The 22,127-nt window shown below is 48.6% G+C and overlaps 1 protein-coding gene across 8 annotated transcripts in view; it reads left to right on the top strand.

Moving 5' to 3' along the window:
• The window catches only part of WDFY4 (WDFY family member 4), a 295,461-nt gene that overhangs the window by 191,297 nt on the left and 82,037 nt on the right, over window positions 1-22,127 (top strand). For 7 of the 8 annotated variants that reach the window (XM_030335435.1, XM_030335436.1, XM_030335430.1 and 4 more), the window contains 3 exons: window positions 239-405; window positions 14,190-14,338; window positions 20,043-20,163. In XM_030335435.1, coding sequence (XP_030191295.1) covers window positions 239-405; window positions 14,190-14,338; window positions 20,043-20,163 — 437 coding nt within the window. Of the gene's footprint in view, window positions 1-238; window positions 406-6,345; window positions 6,414-14,189; window positions 14,339-20,042; window positions 20,164-22,127 lie in introns of those variants that run through there. The other variant, XM_030335438.1, reaches the window with a different exon arrangement.

Genomic DNA, 22,127 nt, shown 5'->3' with positions numbered 1-22,127 from the left:
GTGGCTCAGTCGGTTAAGCGTCTGACTTCGGCTCAGGTCGTGATCTCACGGTTCAAGGGTTCGAGCCCCACATCAGGCTCTGTGCTGATATCCCAGAGCCTGGGGCTTGCTTCGGATTCTGTGTCTCCCTCTGTCTCTGCCCCTTCCCTGCTCACACTCTGTCTCTCTCTGTCTCTCAACAATAAATAAATGTTTAAAAAAAAAAAACACACACATGTGTCCCTTTATGCTGCTGCAGATGAGCTGACATCAGAGGAAGCTGAGATCAAGACAGACGAGGTAGCGGTGGACTGCACTCAGCTTACCTTCTTCCCTGCCTTACATGAAAGTCTGCACTCTGAAGATTTCTTGGAACTGTGCCGGGAAAGACAAGTTATTTTACAAGAGCTTCTCGATCATGAAAAGGTAATATAGCCCATCACAATTATTCTTCCAAGATTATCAAACATGAGAGATCAAGCTTTCTTCATTCACATGGGAGTTGATAGCTCTCTTCACTGTAAAACAAAACAAAGCAAAACAAAACAAAAAAACCCAAAACACAATGAGCAAGAAGACCAGGCACGCTCCTAAATTTGTGGGACCAGAGCAAGGGTACAAATGGAAACTGACACACCTTGCATCAAGAGTTTAAAAGATATAAATTAAGCTAATACACTGTTATGAAATACGCTGTAATAACTTCCAACAATGACCTTTGTAATACCTGGAAGATCAGTTTCAGATTTGGAATTCTCGATCTGGTTGTTCGGCACCTTGGCTCCCTGCCTGCAGTCTGGCCACCTTGAGGGATCCATCCCACATTGAGTGTGGAAGTGTTGCGACACTCAGCCCCTAGGTCCAAGCTGGGTCTAGACTGCTCACCCTGCAGCTACCACTCAGGCTGGGCTACCACTCAGGCCCAGGGATGAGCATAGTTGTATCCCCATCATTCCTTAGCAGGGTGAACATGGAGACGATAAGTACATGGGTCAGGGGCCAGGCTAGACAGTTAGCAGAGGAGTCCACAGTCTGGGATGCCGGGAAAGGGCTTGGGGGACCCATGGCATGGCCCCTTGGTATGACTGGACAAGGACCAGAGGGATCCCTGAAGTATGGACCCAGTGGAGGGCCCTTTTTTTTATTTTTTTAATGTTTATTTATTTTTGAGAGCGAGACAGAGACAGAGACAGAGACAGAGAGACAGAGCACAAGACAGAGACAGAGACAGAGAGACAGAGCACAAGTGGGGGAGGGGCAGAGAGAGAGGGAGACACAGAATCCAAAGCAGGCTCCAGGCTCTGAGCTGTCAGCACAGAGCCTGACATGGGCCTTGAACCCACAGACCATGAGATCATGACCTGAGCCAAAGTTGGACAGTTAACCGACTGGGCCACCCAAGTGCTCCTTGGAGGACCCTTCTTAACCAAGTCTAAGAAAGGTATGGAAAATGAAGCTTATGCCTTAGAGTAAAACAGACCTGAGCTCAAATTCCAACTTGGTAGCATACTAAACTGCATGTTACCTCACCTCTGTGAGCCTCAGTTTTCCTTATCTTTAATATGGAATGTAGAGCAATCATTTCACAAAATCCTTGTAAGGTTTAAATGGGATAATGGAAGCAAAGAGACTAGCTCAGAGCTGGGCACATGTAGGGTGGCCTGTTAGAGACAAACTCTCTTCTGTCTCCAGAGGTTGGGTGGGTCAAGGGTCTCCAAGTCTTACCCATCAACACTTCCATTCAGAATGTAAGTGAAGGAGATGTGCCAACAGAACAGAGGAGCGGTCAGGGTGTGGTCCCGGGTGTAGTTTAACCAACATAGTCGTATAACAACATCATCCTTCTTATACTTGCTTAACCCAAGTCTTCCAGGCGTGGAGCACATTTGCAGTCCTTATCATACCTCTTGCCACCATGACTTTACTCATGCTGGTTCATCCACCTGCAGTGCCCCGCCCACCGGACTCCTGGCTGCTGACTCTCTGAAGTTGATCTTGACCGCTCCCCACTCTGGGACCTGGAGTACTTGCAGTCTCCATTTCCCCCTGCATCACCTCCTACCCTTGCTCCTGGCACACAGACTAACCTTCCCCACCTCACCTATCTGCCTCTCTCACTGCACTGATCCTCTTTAACAGAGGGACTGCTGGGCACCGAACCTCAGGCATACCTGGAGTAGACATTCAGTAAACGCTGATGAATGAAGATTTGTTAAATTCATGTTCATTTTATTTTGACTGTGGAAGTAATGTATGTGTCTACGTCGTGAAATTTTAAAAAGTGGAAATCAAAACATATATACATAACATGTACCTCGACACATACACATTTATATACGTGTGTGTACGTGTTCATAACATCCCAGCTGCTGAGGATAACAGCTGATAACAGTTCGGATGTATCACTATAGTATTGTGTTCATTTGAGAAATGGATATTTGAGAAATGTGCTGTCAGTTGAAAAACAGCTAGGAGATTAATGCTAGGAGATAGAATCAAAACTTTTCTTTGCCTTATGGCCTCAGAAGATTGTATAAAGAGGTGATTCCCAACAGGGGGAAGCTTTACCCCCAGGGGGATATTTACCAATATCTGGAGACATCTTCAGTTTCATGACTTGGTAGGGAAGGAGTGCTATTCGTTTCTGGTAGGCAGAGGCCAAGGTTGTCGCTAACAATCCTACAATTGCTCAGGATAGTCCCACCTTCCACTGGAAAATAATTATTCAGTCCAGAACGTCTATAGTGTCAGAGTGGGAAACCCTGAAGTGAAGGATGTATAGTAAGCAGATGTCGTGTTCCAACCATCCCCTCCTACTTTCTTCCTAGGATAAAGAAAATACTGGATCATATGTCTCCATTTGGTTATTTTCTTTGTTTTGCTAACAACAGATCAACAACAAAGCTTTGCTTTTGCTTGGTACATTGATTTTCTGTTGCCACCATAACAAACTACCACAAACTTAGTGACTTAAAGCAACACATGTTTATTATCTCAAAAGTCCCAGCACAACACGGCTCCAATGGCTCTCTGTTTAGAGTCGCACAGAGCTGAAAGCAAGGTGTTGACCAGGCTGCATTTCTTTTGAGAGGTTCTGGAAATGAATCCATGTTCAAGTTCATCTGGGTGTTGGCAGAACTTGGTCCAATGCTTCTGTAGGACTGAGGTCCCTGTTTCTTTGCTGCCTGGCAGATAGGGGTCATTCTCAGCTTCTAGAGGCCACCCACATCCCTTGCCTTGTGGCCTCCTCCTCCATCCTCAAAACTGGCTACTGCAGGTCCAGTTCTCTCCCTCTTTGGACCTTGCTGGCCCCTTTCTGCCTCATCTATGCCTACCTCCCTCTCCCTTCACATCTCTCCCACTGACCAACTCTTCTGTCGTCCTCTTCTGCCACCAAGGGGAGAACACTGGACCCATCAGATCATCCGGGATAATCTCTGTATTTTAAAGGCTGCTGATTTGTACCTTAATTTCATCTGCAGGTTTTTTTCAAGCAGCACCTAAATTAGCATCTGATGGGAGCATCGGGGACAAGGTTCTTGGGGGACAGCTGTGGAAAACTGCCTGCCAGTTAGTATCACTCAGGGTCCATAGCCTACCTAATCTGTGTCCTCACCTACCAAGGGGAGCCTCTGCATGTGGCCTGGCTCCCATATACCTCCTAAGCCCAACCTGATAGTTCTAGCCCTAACTGGGCTGCACCGAGGGCAAGTTCTGAAGTTTATCATCATAGCCAAGAGCTAGTCTTAGCCTCAGTCTATGCAGCAGGTGGATGACGTTGGTAACTGTTTTGGTCTCTGAGAGTTTTGTTTTTGCAGGTTGTCCTATCCAGTGGCATTTCCCTCAGGGGTCCTGTTGGAGGTGGTGGTGGTGGGAGGGGAAGCCTGAGGCCCACAGGTAATTGACTTTGCTAACTCCTGAGAGGCAAGACAAGACCAGGAAGAGACAGTTCTCCCACCCTCCCCTGTCTTGTACTTAAACTTCAGTCTTTCTTGGTCTCCATGTCACACAGCAGGAAACTGTCAGAAGCGCCACACGTGGCTTGTTGTCGTAGCAGGGATCTCCAGGCTGTGTAGACAGGAGCATGCCGAACTCAGCAGGCGCTGAGACTAGGAGCAGTCCCTTTTCCACTTAGCACTTCGTATCCCCTGGCCTGCCTGGAGGGGACAGCCTGAGGGCGGGGGGCCCAGATGAATGTCAGTTCCCTGGAACCAAAGACTGAGCAGCTGCAGAGTCAAGGTTATTCCTGCCATTATCTGGACATTCGTTCTTTTCTCAAGCTGTTTTGATTCATTTCACTGGGTTATGTTGTTGCCTCTGGCTTCCTGGTAAATTATAGGAGAGGTTATTTTCCGATTCAGCCTGAGTTTCTCCAGGATCACTGGAACCAAACCACTGGACACACTTGCTCCCTGGAGAAGGAGGTGTGGGAGGAGAGCAGCCAGGGCCACGTAGGGTCAGGCTTCCCGAAGGCAGGATAGTGGGGGGCAGAGGCTACAGGCAGACTTCGTACTGACCCCCTTACTAAGCCCCGTCTCCACCACTTACAGGCCTAATGACTTTGAATGAAGTAGTGGAATCACTTCTGACCTCATTTCCTCTATCTTTAAATGGGATTATACTCCTTGACTCACCAGTTTGTATCAAAGATCAAAGGTGTACTGCGTGCCCCTGCCTGAAACTCTGTTTTCCATGCAGAGGGAGCTCTAGGTGGGTTGTATCTGCTATTATCACTGTAGACCATTGCTCCTTTTATAATTAAGAGAGAGAAAGAGAGAGAGAGAGCAAGTCAGGGAGAGAGGCAGAGAGAGAGAGAGAGAGAGAGAATCTGAAGCAGACTCCACACTCAGCATGGAGCCCAACGAAGGTTCAATCCCACAACCCTGGATCATGACCTGAACCGAAATCAGAATCAGATGCTCAACCAACTGAGTCACCCAGGTGCCCCATTCCTCTTCTTTTAATACTACCTCAGGATTTGTTCTCTCAGTCCAAGAAGGAAGGAGGTGTGGGGTGCAAACCCCGGTACTTAAGTCATGACCTTGAGGAAGTGGGAAAGGATATGTCAGTGCCAACAACGAAGCGCTCCTATGAAAACCTGGCCCCAGATGGCCCGACTCCTGGGATGCTCCTGTGAGGCAAGGTGTGAGTGACTGGGCACAATGCGAGACTCAGGGGGTCTGAGTGGCGCTGCTGTCCTGCTGAGATGGTGGAAGATGAGGCAGAGAGTCAGAGGAGAGCCCACGAGAGACCAGGCCTACTGGGATGGGGCTCCCAGAGGACTTCTTGAATCCACCGCAAAATGCAACATTTTGTGAGAAAGAGGGAAGTTGCTGGGTTTGGGGCGTAGATTAGCATGTGGTGAAACAGAGTGAGTCCCTAAATTTTTTATTTATTTATTTTTTCCATTAAAAATTTTTTTTTAATGTTTATTTATTTTTGAGAGAGAGAGACAGAGTGCAAGAGGGGAAGGGGAAGAGAGAAAGAAGGAGACACAGAATCTGAAGCAGGCTCCAGGCTCTGGGCTGACGTGGGGCTTGAACCTATGGACCAGACCGCGAGATCATGACCTGAGCTGAAGTCAGACACTCAACCAACTGAGCCACCAGGGCCCCTTAAAAATTTTTTTTTTAATGTTCATTTATTTTTGAGAGACAGCGAGACAGAGCATAAGCAGGGGAGGGCAGAGAGAGAGGGAGACACAGCATCCGAAGTAGGCTCCAAGCTCTGAGCTATCAGCACAGAGCCCAAAGCGGGGCTTGAAACCATGAACCGTGAGATCACGACCTGAGCCGAAGTCAGACGCTCAACCAACTGAGCCACCCAGGCGCCCCTATTTTAATTTTATTTTTAAATTTTTCTTTAGTGTTTACGTATTTTTGAGAGACAGACCATGAGTGGGGGAGGGGCAGAGAGAGAGGGGAACGAGTCCTTAAATTTAAAGCAAGAGGCAGGAAGGAGCGTGAGGAAGCAGGCTGCAGAAACCCAAGAGCATCCTGGGGCAGAAGAGTGGAGTCAGGTCTACACTAGGAGCTCTCCATGGAGCAGGCCCCGGTGGGCTGTGGGGGCATGCGCCCCCCCCCCCCCGACTTGCCCCCCTCCCCTCCCACACGTCCACCAGCCAGGCCCTCACGGCCCACGCGCACCTGCTCACCACTGCCCCGTAGCCGAGGCCTCCTGGGTGGACCTGTCCTGGTGTCCCGTGTATGCCCACGGCACTCTGCTCACTCTGCTGCCAGAACCCCCTCATCTCAGGGCTCTGACGCTATTTCTGAGTCTTCCTGTGGGTTCTTGACAGGCATGGATGCGTTTGAATTTATCCTTGTCCCTCCCTTTCCTGACATGAAGGATTTGTGTTCTGGAAAGGTCTGCTGAACTGGCGAGTGCAGCTGTGTGAAGAGGCGCCCACAGGGAGCCAGCTGGATGTACATAGCTCTCAGAGCGGGCAGACTGCCTGCAGCCATGACCTGGGTCTTCGCTCGGGTCCCTCAGGGCCTGGCTGGTCGGTGGAGCCTCTCTGGGAGCAGGTGAGACATGGCTGAGCAGGGCCTGGCTTCCACCGCAAATCCACCCCCACCACCGAGGAGGCAGATGCCAACAGTTTGGGCCCAAGAGGGCATCTTGGCACAGGGCAAGTGCTCCGACTGGACTCAGAGCCCCCTCCTGCTCTTTGTTTATTGCTATGGCTGGACGTCTGGAGCCGTTGCTCTGTGTCTTTTACACAGCACCTCATCTCGTCTCACAGGGCCTCTGAGGGTGGCTGCCTCACTTCTCTTTCCCAGGTGGCAAGAGTCGGGCCTCATGTGCCTGCCAGCTGAAATTGCTGGAATTTGATGGCAGATCCGTGTCATTCAAAATTCATGTGGTTTTCCGCTTTCTTCCAGCTCACTGTGTCGAGCAAGTTACCCTAAACTCCCCACTGCCCTCCGCTTCAGCAACCTTCCTGTACTGGGGCTCACGGATGTTGGCTCCAGGCCCTCTTGTGCTTCTTTTGTAAACTTTCTGGTTAACACTGGCCCAGGCGGGCAGGCCTCCAGGTCCCTCACCATACACAGCATCTCCGCACAGGACACAGCAGGCCAAGCACGTGCCATCCTGCCCGCCTGCTCATGCCCTAGCCTTGGGTCCAGTTTACTGCTTGTCAAGAGCGGGAACTGGACCTTGAGGAAGGACGATTTGTGGCACTGACCTTTGACGTGTGAATATGTTCCAGCAAAAATATACAAAGTTTGCCCAGAGCAGGTGCATGTGTATATTTGGAGGGGGAGGGGGCGGTGGTACCCTTAGTATTTCTTCAGGCCGCTACTTTCTGCCTGTATTGAGACATTTTGTAGCAAGAGTTCTCTGTAAACTAGGTATTCCCCTGACTCGGACATCTCTGTTAGACCTTCTGGGCCTGTGTTTTTTCCAAATTTCTAAGAAAGCACACTCAACGGGAGTGTGTGGCCGATGCATCCGTGCTCAGAAAACCTGGAACACTGGCCGTCAACTAGCCATCATGTAAGCCGGACAGGCAGCCCCACGGTGAGTCCCTGCTTCCCCCTGCCCTGCCCCCTCGGAAGTGCTTTGCCAGAACAGTCCAGGAGACTCTCTAGGTTGTGACCTCTTTCCAGGCTTCTGGGTGGCCCACCCCTGCCAGGGGCCTCCAGGGGAAGCAGGCGGGGCTGGGGCTCCGGAGTGGCAGCAGCTTAACTCCTGTCTTTATGCAAACATTGGAGCTCTGACCACTTCCAGCGATACCTGGGACTGTGATTATTCTGTGCTCCCCTTGCGTCATTGATTAATGATTCCCAGAACCACAAACACATTTCTCTGCGACCAGCTCCATGTGACGTGAGAAGCGGTATATGTAATGCATACTAATCATGGGTCCGAGTTAGCCACCGTGCCGTTGGGGACAGTCCTTTGTACCCTGCCACGTAAGCTGCTCTTAGAGGTGAGTCTCCACTTGGCAAAATGGGCTTCCGAGACCCAGACCAGAGTCAGAAGTCAAGTGGGAGTTGTGTTTGCTGTTGCTGTTCGCTTTGATTACGTGGACAACTGAAATTAATTTCAATACAGACTCCATGTGAAATATTAGCTCGGGCTTGCTTGCAAGAAATCAGGTTGAAGGGAGTTATTTTTGGTCTGGACAGCAGAGAGCAGCATCAGGCTCTTCCCAGATGTTTTGAGCGGAGGCCCTTTATGGGAAGCGAAGACGTGTGTTAACCTTCCTGGGTAGTACCTCCCCGTGTAGGTGAACGGCCCCGACTGGCTTTCTAAGATGTAGAGATGCACGGGTCATACCTACTTAACCCCTTCTGCGACTCTGTCCACCATATTTTGTGCTCAAGGCCATTCCCCAGCTGGCCCTGCAGCCTCCCTGGACCTTGTCTCCCTCGCCCTGACATGTATGCGCACACAGAGGACACACACACACACACACACACACACCTGACTTTTTACTCTAATTGCATACAGCTACTTATGATCTCCAAACATGTCCGGCTGCTTCAAGACTGTGCCATGGAATGCTTCTCCCATTTTTACTCTTCTTTATTCCTAACCCCAGCCTTGAGGTCACCTCCTTGGGAACTGTTTCTCTTATGTCAACCCCATCCCCTCTCTCACCCCTGTCTGGGCCAGACAGCTCCCTCTGTGTCCCCAGTGCCTGTATTTCCCCTGTCCGTGCTGTGCCAGGATAGTTGATACTCTTCTCCCTCCTGTTAGACCACGAGCACCATGAAGGTGTGCTTTATCTCCCTTTGTGCCTGACGGGTGTGGGATACACACTGAACATTCAATGCAGGTCTGAGAAATGAATGCATGAACGAACGAACAAATGAATGAGCTATAAGCAGCATGCTTATGTGAGAGGAGACCTCGTCTTTCATAGCTTCGCTGGTGTCTGTGAGTCCATTTCTCAAAGTATGGTCTTCAGCATCATCTAGGCTTCTTATTAAACTGAGGATTCCACGTCCCACTCTGTACCTGCCGAACCAGAACATCTGGGAATATAGCCTGGGAATGTGAACTCCAGCAAGCTGCCCAGGTGATTCTCATACATTCTCTTCGGATAAATGCCCGAGATACATACACACGTCTGGGTTTTGCAACATTCAGAGCTGCCCGGGCTAGAAACACGCTCCAGTTTCAATCAGTCACCAATGAGTAAATCCTTAGCAAACACATTCTTTGAATAGTCGTCAATATGTTTCACATTACGCTGGTGCAATTTCCATCCTTTCCAGCTGGTCTCCTGTGAGCCCGCCTTGAAAGGCGGGGAGGCTCAGCTCTTTGCAGGCTTGCCCGTGGAAGTGGCGCCTGCAGGCAGGCAGGGGGCATCCCCGCTCCTTGTCTGAAAAGATGAGCTGCTATCAAGCATTACATTTCCTCTCAGATTTGCCAAGTTGATATTAAAATAGTATCTTTTCATTGTTTTAAGATACATTTTTGGGGCACCTGGGTGGCTCAGTCGGTTGAGTGTCCGACTTCGGCTCAGGTCATGATGTCACAGTCCGTGAGTTCGAGCCCCGCGTCGGGCTCTGTGCTGACAGCTCAGAGCCTGGAGCCTGCTTCTGATTTTGTGTCTCCCTTTCTCTCTGCTCTTCCCCCACTTGCAGTCTGCCTCTCTCTCTCTCTCTCTAAATTAAATAAACATTAAAAAAAATTTCTTATAAGAAAAAGATACATTTTTTTATGACTATTATGACCAAATACTCCACTGAAAAGTGATCAAGATGCCAGAGTTCACACGTAGCCAACATAAATGTAATTTACAGTCTCTCTGTTTTGATGCTTAACTTTTTTGAAAAATGAGAATACTTATTCTATGTGCCAGTATAACCACATGTATTGACAACAGGGTCTAGGCAGGCAGAAGATGGACAAAAGGGACACATAACCCGTGTGTGCAGGGTTAAAGCTTTATTTGCAGTAGATTTTGCATACAAATATAAGGAAATGTACACATCTGCTCTGCTCTGGATATCTCACAGGACAGCCCTGCGTCTGTTTTTCTACCCATCAAATTCGGGCATTGCACTAACTTGCAGACTAATGATACTGGAAAGAACTTCAAAGAGCCTCCAGCTGACCTTCCCCTTTTGCAGATGTGCACACTGAGGCCCGACTCTACGAGAATGTGCTGGCAGGGGCTTCGAGGGAATGTCCCAGCAAATTATTGCCCCTGTAACTTCAGCTCTGGGAGTTTTGGATTTCCAGACAACCTGTTTCTTATCATACACAAGGCCAGGTGTGGCCACACACTTAGTTATCCACCTGCCAGGAATGATAATATATTATCCAGCTGATCTTAAAAAAAAAAAAGAAATTCTACTTCTGAAGCTGAAGTTCCTCTCTTTTTGGAGTGATCAATAGAATCACGGCATGAGGGATTTCTTAATCATGAGTAAACTTGGGGAGGCAACCCTCCCAGGGCTAATTTAAATGGAAGAGCGGGTAATAGTTCACTTGGGCTCATTTTTTAGTTTTTAAAATGCCATTCTTTTCTAGAAGAATCAATTTTTAAGCTATTAACCCAGCTCTCACTAGACGTCTTTCTTGTGGTTTGATTTATTCTGGTTGTTACTTAATTCCCCCCAAAAGAAAAGCCCAGGAGATCATAGGAATGTGCCCCAGCCCCTACTGTTGGCTCCAAAAAAGTTGGGCAAGGGTGGGGCTTCATGGGGGAGGGGACAGGTTTGGAGGTGCACAGACCAGTGCTACATCTCACTGTGTGAACTTGAGGATGAAGTCTCCTCTGTACAAAGGGTTAGAGAAGAAAGTTTAAACAAGCTCACATAACCCTTCTGACGGGGCTGGTGGGAGTATAAATTGGTACCACCTTGCAGGAGGGCAGTCCGGCAACAGAGGAGAATTTAAGATACCCACACCCTTGGTCTGCAGTCCAACTTCTAGAAATACATCCTTCAGATTTACCTGAGTGTTCTGAGGGACATAGGTACAAGGATAGTCACCACGGCATTGCTTGTGATGCCCAAACGTTAGAAAACAACCTGATTCCATAGGGGATTGGTCGACTAAGTTCTAGTACATCCTTGCAAGGAAATAGCCTGTACCTATTAATAAGAGGGAGACAACTGTGTAAGAAGTGATTTGCAAGGGTCTCCAAGATGGGCCATGGAGGGAAAAAACTAGATGTAGAACAGTAAGCATATGAATATGCTATTTGTATAAAATAAAAAAGGATATGTATACAGTACCTTATACATTCTTAAGTATAGAATATACTTATTTTGAGTGTATATACTGTAGGAGAGTTACAACTTTCCCCCTACCCCATTAGAGGCTCCAAACAGGCCTAAGAATTAAGGTGACAGAAGACAGATTAACAGGATAATACGGATTTTACTTTTACAGGTACATGGGAGCTGTCACAGGAAAATGCAAAGCCCCAAAAGTGGTTGGGCCTAAGTGCATAGGTTGAACAAAGTATAGTAATTGTGAAAAAGTAACTACAAGATACAGAGAGGCTCAAGGGAGGTAAGGGTTTGTCCAGCCAGGTTTGTTTGTACAGATTTCCCTAGGTCTGACCTAGGTCTGACCTCTCTGTGTGAGTCTCTGAACTCTCTGCAAGAGTGTTCGTTTCCTCCTAATATAGGGAGGGCATTTTTCACCTGGGAGTTATCCTTGCTTTCAGGAAGAAAAGCGTAGGCCAGAGTGCTGTTCCTGTACCTGCTGTCGTTTTAAGTGTCTTTGATGCAAAACAATCCTCAGGACAAAGTGGTGTATTTTGGGGTGGCACATGGGCTACCCTTCCATACAATAAAGTGGTGATGGTGATTGCCTCTGGGGAAGGCTTTCAGGGAAGCTGGAGGGCTCCACTCAATTGCCTCCATCCCAAAGTAGACATTTATCCTCAATCCTTCCTATTATTATTATTGTTATTACTGGTCTTCCAGTCTGTTGAGTAGCAGTTCTTGTCGATTCTACCCCTTCTTGCTTAGCTTCCCTACTTGTCTCCTTTTCCCCACTTGCCTCTGCCACCCTATCCCAAGCCACCATTCTTCCACAGGACTACGGGAAGAGCCATGTGACTGACCACCTGCTCTTGGCTCCTTTGGGTCTACTCTGCACCCAGCAGCCAGTGTCCTCTTTCAGAAATGACCCCTCCCATGGCTTCCTATTGCAACGAGAATAAAACCCAATGGCCTTACCAAGATTCCAGGCCCCTCCCCAGATCTAAGCATGCCTACTTCTCAACTTCAATTCAGCCACTCTGACCTCTTTTCTGTTCCCCAGATCTACCCTTTCTGTCTCTAGGCTCTGGACTGGATGTTCTTTTCCCCTGAAATGTTCTCTGAGTTTTCCATGGCTGCCCCACTTCCATAAATCAAGTCTCAGAGTTTGTGTAAAAGTGTCCCTACAAGCTTCTCTCTTCCTTGTTATCAGCCTATTGTTTCTCTCTCAGCACATAGCACAATTTGTGATCATTTATTGGTTGATGTTGCATGCCTACTACCCCCTAGTAGGGGGTAGATTTTCCCCCTAGATTTTAAGCCCCGTGAGGATAGGGTTCTTGTTTATCTTGTCCATGCCTCTGTCCCCAAAGCCTAGCTCAGGGCCTGGCATATAGTAGGTGCTGAGTCCAAACTTGTGAATAGATGGCCGTATGGATGAATGAACAAAGTTGGAAATGAGTCTGTGGTAAATCGTGGCTCTGCAGGCAGGTTGAGGGCCAGCTCCTCTGACAAGGTGGATGCAGGAGAGGCCTGGGAGCCAGCAGCCTGCAGAAGGCTTGGGTTTTAGGAGCCAGGATAATTAGCTAGTTCTCACTTAGGAAAAATAGTTCAGAGATGACTTTCCCTGGATCACAGTGGGTAATGCTTAACTTGGAACCAAAAACCCTTGGCGGATCTTCATTTTCTGGCCTTGGTCCTGACTTTGATCCCATTTGATGCACGAGTTGGAGAACTGGTGTTCAAGGCCTGCTTTCCAGATTTCATCACTGTGGTCCTATTATTTCTCCCAACGGTGAGCAGGGAGCTTAGCTTCAATCCCAGGCTCAGCCACTTACTATATGACTAATCTTGGGTGAGATTTTTATCTCTGGGACCTTTTTTTTCCCCCCAGTAGTAAAACCTCCCTTGCCTGATTGAAAGGATTATATTGGTTAATACGTGTAAAATGTTTACAATGGCCATATGTTAGGTAGTTGAAAAAAATCAGTTCCTCTTTGGTGTAACTGGAATTAGCATAGAATTGCCCTGAGAAAATGTTGGCCTTGGCCTTGCTCTTGGTCCATTTGGGTTCCTGTCATCTAGAATTCATTTCTTTCCTCACTTGTTCAGGGAAGTGTTCCATGTGAGGACCCACTTAGTCCTGACTTCCTGTAGGACTCTAGGTCATACCAAGTCATTGTCCCAGGTCAGGCCCCCCCGGAAGCCAACTACGGGTCAGAGGTGTATATGCGGGAAGTTCACCGGGAGGGATAATCACAGGATCGGGCAGAGGGAGAAAGGCAACTCTGAGGCTCTCAGCAAAGGCCTCTATGATTCCACAGAAGCTTGAGGTCTGGAGTGATTCTTCAGAGTTGGCTGGAATTGAGGCAAAGGGTGACTCTTCCAGCCCTACAGTGACCAGATATTGGGTACAGACAGCGACTGGGAAGGGGGTGTGACCTTTGGCCAGGCTTTCTCTTTAGCAGAGGTAATTCTGGAAGGCTGCCAGCATTTCCAGCCACTGAGAGAAGAACCTGAGTCTGAAAGGAGGGATAGAGCATGGGCCTCCTCTGCACACACCTTGGACTAGCCTTGGCCTTGCAGAGACAGCAGTATCAGTATCTAGGCAGACCAGTTCCACTCCTGGCTCAGCCACTCACCAGCTGGCCCCCTGACAAGCTCCTTCACCTCTGTAACTGAGGGATGCTGGTACCTTAAAAACCTTCCTCATAGTTAACTGCAGAATGTTTTGCGTGATTGTGCAGGAGGTAAAGTGAGACAGATTGTCAATATGCCCAAAACAGCAATAAATACGCATCTTGGGGGGGTTAGCAGTGGCCTTGGGTAAATGAGGTAACTACACAGGGCGTTGGGTGTAGATGTGCCACTTAAACTCTGAAGAGCAGGGCAGCTCTCAGGCAGTGGCTCTGTCCCTCTTACAGGGCTCTACTCCAACGTCCAGTGTCTCAGTGGGTGACTGGTCATCCATAAGCATGATGGGCCTGCTTCACATGCACACGAACTGACTGTGACGCTGTTTCCCTCCAGGTGACACAGAAGTACTCCCTGGTGATCGTGCAGGGCCACCTGGTCTCTGAAGGGATCCTGCTTTTTGGCCATCAGCACTTCTACATCTGTGAGAACTTCACGCTGTCCCCTGTGGGTGATGTCTACTGTACCCGCCACTGCTTATCCAAGTGAGTTCCCTGCTTCCCCCAGCAGATTCTTCCCTGAGCCTTAACTTCCTTCTCAGCCACCCCTACTCCTACCCTGCCCACCTTGTTCTCTTTGTGGGCTGACATTTGTGCCTGAAACAGAGCCATGAGCTAGAATAGAAGAACTGAGACATAGGCATCCATGACTGTGGCTTCCCAAAGCTGAAGTTTGGGGTGGGTAACAATGGGACTGCTCCCCATACCTCTCGTGATATGGGGCGCACCTCAAGACAAGGAGGCTTCTCTCCTTAGGTTATTTTGGTGATTGAATCCAGTCCCATCAGCTTGCTCATTCAACAGCTTGTCGATTGCTCCTTCTGTGCGAACCATCAGATGGTGGCCCTCGTGCTGAGTGAGTGCACTCAGCAGCACAAATGGGTTCTTTTGGAAAGAGTTTCGAGCACACTGACATCACAAATTTATTGCGAGAGGAGCCTTCTGGGATCACACTTGATGACGTGGGGCTAGTGTGGTGAGGGAGGGCTACTGGAGGAGGGAGGCTGAGATCTGGGTTCTGAAACATGGCTGGGATTTGGGTAGAACTCAGACAAGTCTTTTTTTTTTTTTTTTTTTTTTTGCCAACGAATACCAGAGGTCTTTGGCAGGAAATTCAGAAGTCCTTCTTTATAATCAAGTGTATTTGTTCGGGTAGCTCTCCTTGGTTAATTCTCTTGTGTTCATAATGTACAGCCATTCATTCAAAGTCAGATTGACTCTGTTCACACTTTGGCTAGGAGCTCAGTTGTCAGGTAATATGCCCCACCTGATCATCACATTTGATCATCACAACAAACATGGATGAAGATTTCTTGACTTTTCTGGTTTAGCAAAGGTTCAAATGATGACAAGATAACCTCTTCACCCGGAAGCTCTTAAACTAGTATCAAGTCACCTTGAGGGCTAGTTTAAACAGACTTCTGGGAACCCACCTTCACCCCAGTTTCCACTTTGATAGATCTGCCGGAGGGCCTGAGATTTTAACAAGTTGTTGGGTGATGCTGATGCTTCTGGTGTGGGACGACGCTTTGAGAACTGCTGTTTTAGACTATCGACAGAAGCACCAGAGCCTTACCTGCCAATAACTTAAAAATTTTAACTCCTGGTTGTCGTTATCATTTCCAGCCTATGGCAGGAAGCAAGAGTTCAAGGAGTGTGAAAGAATAGATGTCAGCCCACCCTCCTTTGATTTAGATTTGCTTTAAAATGCTTGGCATTTTTCTTTCTGCTCATTTGCATCTTTTATTCATACCAAATGTTCACCGGTTCCTGCGAGTCTTCTGTGCTTTTCCAAGGCAGGAGGAGCATAATTAATCCTTGGCACATGCATCCCATCTTATTCCTCATGTTTTATTGATACTGATCAATACGGACAATGGGTCTGCAGACTTGCCTTTCTGAGAGCTGATGAAAGCTTTCTCGTCTACCTATCTGCATGGCATGCCCCTGTAATGACTTGCATAATCCATTGCTTCACTCTCCACCTCTGGTTTAAATCGAGTTAGTGTTAGAGAAGATGTTATTGATTAGGCAAATTGTGTTTATGAGGTGCATCTAATCATGATCAAATTGGCTACATCTGCACTTTTAATAGAAGCCCAGTTGCCGGGTTGTAGGTACTCACTTGATTTGCAATGACAAAGGAGACTTCCCATGTCTGGAAATGTATTTTTCTAGAATGCGAGTAGGAGTGCAGTGAGAACAAATTACTACCCTGGAGTATCATTTGGGAATTGCTTAGGTAATTTTAGTCACCAGACCTCAAAGAAGTATTTGTTAACCAGACAGTGCTTTCTCTCTGAGGTCTTGTCTGCTGCCCTAAGAAACTTCTGGCACTCATGGAGATGCGGTTCTCAGAGACCAGCTATTAGATCATGTGAGATCAATGGGGATTAAGTCTTATTTTGACCATGGAGACTAAGGAAGATACATAAATAAGCAAGTTAAAAATAAAGCTAACGCAACCCTGAAATGTTTCTTTAAAAGACTGCCATCAAATTGAGTAGAGTTGAGCACTAGACCTTGAAAGCAGCTCTCTGATGCACCATAAAAATATCCCAAATAAAACTCAGGAACAATGCAAATCCTCCAACATTGATTGCACTTGAGTACTTTGGAGCTTTCCTCAGAAGGTAAGGACCTTTCTAGATGGTTTATTTTGCTTTCAGTGAGATTGCCCATTACCTGAATAGAATGATTGTATTTGTACCCTAGGGCTGTATAACAAAGTACCAAAAATTGGGTGGCTTAAAAAAAACAAATTTATTGTCTCCCAATTCTGGAAGCTAGAAGGCCAAAATCAAGGTGTCAGCAGGGCCATGGTCTCTCTCCAGTTCTCAGAGAGGATCCTTCCTTGCCTCATAGCCTCTGGTGTTTCCCTGCAGCCCTTGCCTTTTCTTGGCTTGGAGACACATCACTCCAGTCACATGGCCACCTTATGTCTGTGTGTCATGAGATCTTCCCTCTGTGTGTGTGTGTGTGTGTGTGTGTGTGTCTGTCTGTCTGTCTCTGTGTCCAAATTTCCCCTTTGTTTAAGGACAGCAGTCATATTGGATTAGGGCCAATCTTGACCTCATTTTAACATTATTACTTCTGTAAACACCCTATTTCTAAAAAAAAAAAAAAAGCCACATTCTGAGATACTGGGGCTTAGGATTTCAACATATAGCATATCCCTCTTGGAGGACACTACTCTACCCATAATAGTGTCAGTCAAGCTCACAAGGTATACAACATTTGATTCATTTTGTTGGAATCCAAGCCATCCAACTGGCTCTTTGTGATAGGGTACTTATAATAAGACATTTTCTCCACATCAGTCAACAGTTCTGAGGCATCATTTCTCTGTTTAATTCAATTCAACAAATACTGGAAATCTGTATTGTGCCAGGCAGCTGTGGTAGACTCCATACACACAAAGAGATAAGTCAGATGTGGGCTGAGTCTGGTAACGAGTTTATGATCTAGTGAATGATTCTGGGTATAAATTACAGGTATAAATTCTGACAATAATTGGATTAGCTCAGAAATAACTTCAAATATTTTAGTCTGAAGTCCACTTTTACTACCAAAGACCAGGTCAGCCAATAGGATCACCACTTGGTTTACTGTGGTTTCCCTAGTTAAGAATATTAAAAAGGATACTGTAACCACTGTGGCAAACTTGCATTTATCATGATAGCTGTCATGCAAAAGAGTAGTGAATAGCATCCTATAAACTGTGGCCACAGCTCCATCTAAAGAAGGACATGAATCAGCTCCTCCTTTCTTTTATCCATTGGCCTTAAGGGCCTGAACTCTGCTTTAATGCACAGAACAGGGAGAATACAGTGTTGGCAAAGAGACTCAGTCATAGCTGTGTGACTAACACTAGATAAGACGGAACTTCAACCTGGACTCACATCAGTGAACTCAGTAACGTTTTTTACAGTTTTGTCTTCCTGAGCATTTGGGTCTGTCTGAGAATTCCTGCCGTATCAGGTTATTCTATCTCTATAAGTAGGAGAAAAATGAATGCATTTCCTCCTAAAAGCTCCTTCCTGAAAGCATTTTCCAGAACATTCTTCCTCACATCATCAGTGCCTCAGAGTGCTGGGTTGCAGGATCAGTCAGCACAGAGGGAGCTGCAAGGAGCGAGCTTGCAGGGAGAGCTCTGTAAAAGCTAGTGGGTCTTTCGGCCTCAGAGGAGATAGGGTACTGATGAATGAGCTTCAATTTTAGAGTCAGAGGACCTGGGTTTGAAACCGGTTCCATGTGACCTTGGAAAAGTCACTTTTCCTCTTTGGAATGCAGTTTCCTCATTTCTGATATGGGAATACTAATGGCACATGCTCTGTAAGGAGGTTATGAGGTTTAAATTAAACAACAGACAGGATGTGCTTGGCAGGCTGTAGGGCCTGATGCTTGTCAATCCACTCAACAAACATGCCCAGAGCTCTGGGGAAGATGTGGAGGGTGGAGAGCCATGGGCACAGGTCCGTGCCCCAGGGAACTCACTCATAGTCTGCTGGGAAAAGAACCAAACGTGTGGCTAAAGCACAGATGATGTTTGCTGTGGTTCCCACAAGCAAGGGGCTACGGGAGCACGGAGGCAACGCCACTGCCATTCTCACCAGTGCCTTGACCGGAGATGCTGGTTGACCTAAGCTGGGAGTAGGAACGAGAATTACCATCACGGCCCCATGGGGAGTCAGCGAAGTTCAGCGGAAACTCAGCTTCCCCCTGAGGGCAGGGACAAAGAGCCTTAGCCGGAAGATTTGAATTAAAGCACCTAGGCAGAAGTATCCAGAACCAAAGCCACCTTTGTATTTGATCGGTTCTACAGCAATGTGGCTCAAGGCAGAGATCTGAGAGGCTTGTGCTTAGAAGGGGCAGGAGGAGCTGCAAAGGGCTGAGTCTCCATCCTGGAGGGCTGGCTGTTCAGGAGGCTAAGCCTGGCTCAGGCTGTGACCCCCAGGAGCAGCTTCTGCTTCCACCTTCAGGAGGAACCTTTCTGCATTGTGCTCAAGGGCACGCCCTCAGCACTGCAGACGCCCGGCCACCCCCACTGACCCGTGACTAGAGAAGCCCTGCTGACCGGTGTGACAAACCGATCTGTCTGCTTCCCCTGGGAAGGGTGGCTCAGAGGCCTGGTGTCCTGCTCCGTAGGCTGGGTGGGGAGGGCCACACTCGGAGCCGGGGTGGCGAGGAGGGGAGATAGCAGCCATCGCCGCCACCTTGTACTGCTGCGGGGGCTCTTTCAGTTCTTGGCTCCTCATGTCTGTAGTTGATACACAGGCTTCTTGGGGACTGGGGTGCCTGGGAGGCCCCTTGTTGCTCAAGTCCCCAAAAGACATTTGATCAGAGCTTTTGCAGTCACATACACAGTTTAACTTTGCTACATAACTCAGAAGTTCAGAAATGTAACTCTATACCTGAAATCAGTTTTATGTCTCAAGTCCCCATTCATATTGGTGGTGAAAAACTTTATCTGGTTACCGAAAGGTGTTTCCGTTACTTGCATTGCACAGGTTGTCCTCTATGGGATAAATCTTAGTCAAATTCACAGTTCTCCCTTTCTCCCCTCTCCCTCTCTTCCCACGGGAGAGTCGTTCTGACCTCTGAGGGGGCTCCTGGCTCTGGGTCGGGGCTCCGGGGGGCCACCGCTGATGCTGTGGCCAGTATCCTCCAGCCCACCAGTGCTCTCAGCCCGCTGCACACCTCTTTGGGGCTCAGGGGTTCTCTGCACCTTTCTCCCCTGGTACTCTAGATGCCATCCCACGTGGCTGGGCCACCCCAGACCCCATGTTGCTGAAGCCAGGCTTTTTTATGGAGGCTCATCATCTTTCTGCCCCTGCCTTCTGGCCTGAAATTTCTCCATGTGTAATGGGGTGTCTCTTTCACTCTTCTCCACCCCCTCGACCCTAGAGAGCCTTCTTACACTCACCCCTTGCATCCTGTGCCACTGTCTGCCCTGGAGGCTGTCGCCTCACCCGGTGACACGGATGCCCCACCTGCTCCAGGGCAGGGCCGACCCAGGCAGGGACTCAGAAAGGGTTTAGCAGTCAGCGGTGCCAGCACCCTAGCTGGTCATGATTGCAGCACTCTTCCTGCAGTGTCTCCAGAAACATGGGGTCCGGGATGTCGCGGGGCAGGAAGGGGAACAAGCCCTCCAGACACCCTCTCACTGCATGTCGTGTTTCCTTTTCAGCATCAGCGATCCATTCATTTTCAACATGTGCAGCAAAGACAGGTCCTCCGACCACTACTCGTGCCAGAGACATAGCTATGGGGACCTCAGGGAGCTCCGGCAGGCACGCTTCCTCCTGCAGGTATGCCCCGGGGAGGGGGCAAGAGGGAGAACCATCTTTTCATGGAAAAGGCATCTAGGTGCTATGGAGGCCCCATCTGAAAGTGCAGGACACCTCCGTGACCCCCTTCACACCTGTGCATAGCCCAGTGCCTTTGGGACACATCTGTGAGTCCGCTGGCTCATGTTGGGCCTGGCTTCCAGGTTGGCAGTACTGAAGTCTGCTTCATTCTCTCCCCATTTCCTCCTGTTTGGCTGCTGGGACCTTCTCTCTCTTACTGTGTCATTTAGGATCCAGTCTCTTTGCTTTCCTTTTCCCTTGACACATCCCAGAGCGACCTTGGAGATGCTGGAATACAGGACAGGACAGCTCCATTGCCCTGTGGCAGAGCTGAAGACTAAGAGTCAAGGGTCAGCCTGCCTTATCTGAGCCTGTGGACCCCTCCGCTGACCTCTGTCCCTCCCCTCTGCCCTCCGCATAGGCTCAACCATCTTCAAGCTCCTGGGCACTTCCTGGGTCAAGTGGTTTGGAGATCTCTTGATTGTCCCCTCCAACCAGGGTCCCAGAGCTTCACCCAGTGCCTTCAAGGACTCACGAGGGGCTAACAGAGCCAGTACCCTTCAGAGTCAGGGCTTTGCTGAGACTTTTCACTTCAGGTGCGAAGGGAGGAGCCCCTGCTGGCCGCAGACACATCTGGGCCTCTCCAGCCCAGCCTTACAGCATCAAAGCTGCATCCGAAGGCCTCCCAGGCATCTGGCAGAGGAACAGGAAGAGAGGAGGGACCACCCTTGTGGGAGGGGAGGGGCCCAAACCTTCTTCCACCCTTTCTGGAGAGTCTCTGTTCTGCTAAGGCCAATGGGGGATGGGGTTGGCCTTAATCAACCTAGTAATGAGTGTTTTATCTGTAAATGTCTTTGGGTCTATAATTCATCCTGTGATCCTCCTGCCTGGGGGCCTTCTTACTATTTTCTGACACTGAAGCTCAGGGGGGCCTTTCTAGGGGGCTCATTCTCGAAAGGATCAGCAAGCTGCTGGAATCCAACCAGCCCTCTTCCTCCCTCTCCACTGATTTTGCCCACAAAGTGTTAATTCTCATCTTGCCTGACCTCAGTGCGCTTCCTTGCAAGGACAGTAAACTAGAAGGGGAAAACTGGAAGAAGCCCCGCCCTGAGGGTTCTAGACAGTGTGGCTAGCATGGGCCTAGTCCAGACCACGGCCCTGACACTGTAGCATGTTTGAGCACAGGCGACCACGTCTTGTCTCTTCCACCATTACATGTATAGCACTCAGCACACTTTTCGGCACATCTAAATACTCAAAATTATTATTTTATGATTATGTCTACCTTATAGATTATATATAGTAGCACATAGGTATCAGCAAGTGAGTTTCTTTCCCCTCAGTAAACAGTGATTGTTTCCAGATGTTCGGTTAGCCTGACAGTGGTGAAAAGGAGAAGCGGGAGAGCTTGTGAGCAGGGCCAAGTAGTGTGGGAGTTAGGGGCGGGGAAAGCTTGTGAGCGTGGCCCTCATCTCTCTTGGGTTCCCCTAGGAGAAAGTCAGATCTTGGGTGCTCAAGGTTGCCAGGGGAAGCCATTACATCTGCACTGATCATCTGCTTTGCACAGTATTTATATTTCTATCGTAGAAAAATATGCAGGGCTCCCATATGCACCCCGACCCTGTCTAGAGGGAGTTATGCTATCATCACAAATACTTTCCCTCTGCTCTGGAGCCCAGAACTGGACTTTGGGAGCACTACCAGTCAGGTAGAAACGGGACCTGACTCAGTTGTCAGATGCAGCGCCTTCCTCCATGCCCAGCACCACCACCCCCCACCCCCGCCCCAGCCCTCGGAATTCTCTCCCTGACCTGGTCTCAGCCCTGAGCCTCATCCTACATGTAGACTCTTCTCTATGGCTGTTCCAAGTCCGTTATTTACACAGCTTGGATGAGAAGGAAGGGAGACAGGGAGGGAGGAGGGAA

Source organism: Lynx canadensis, chromosome D2 (genome assembly GCF_007474595.2).
Source record: "Lynx canadensis isolate LIC74 chromosome D2, mLynCan4.pri.v2, whole genome shotgun sequence".
Taxonomy (NCBI): domain Eukaryota; kingdom Metazoa; phylum Chordata; class Mammalia; order Carnivora; family Felidae; genus Lynx; species Lynx canadensis.
This window is presented reverse-complemented; position numbering and strand designations above follow the sequence as displayed.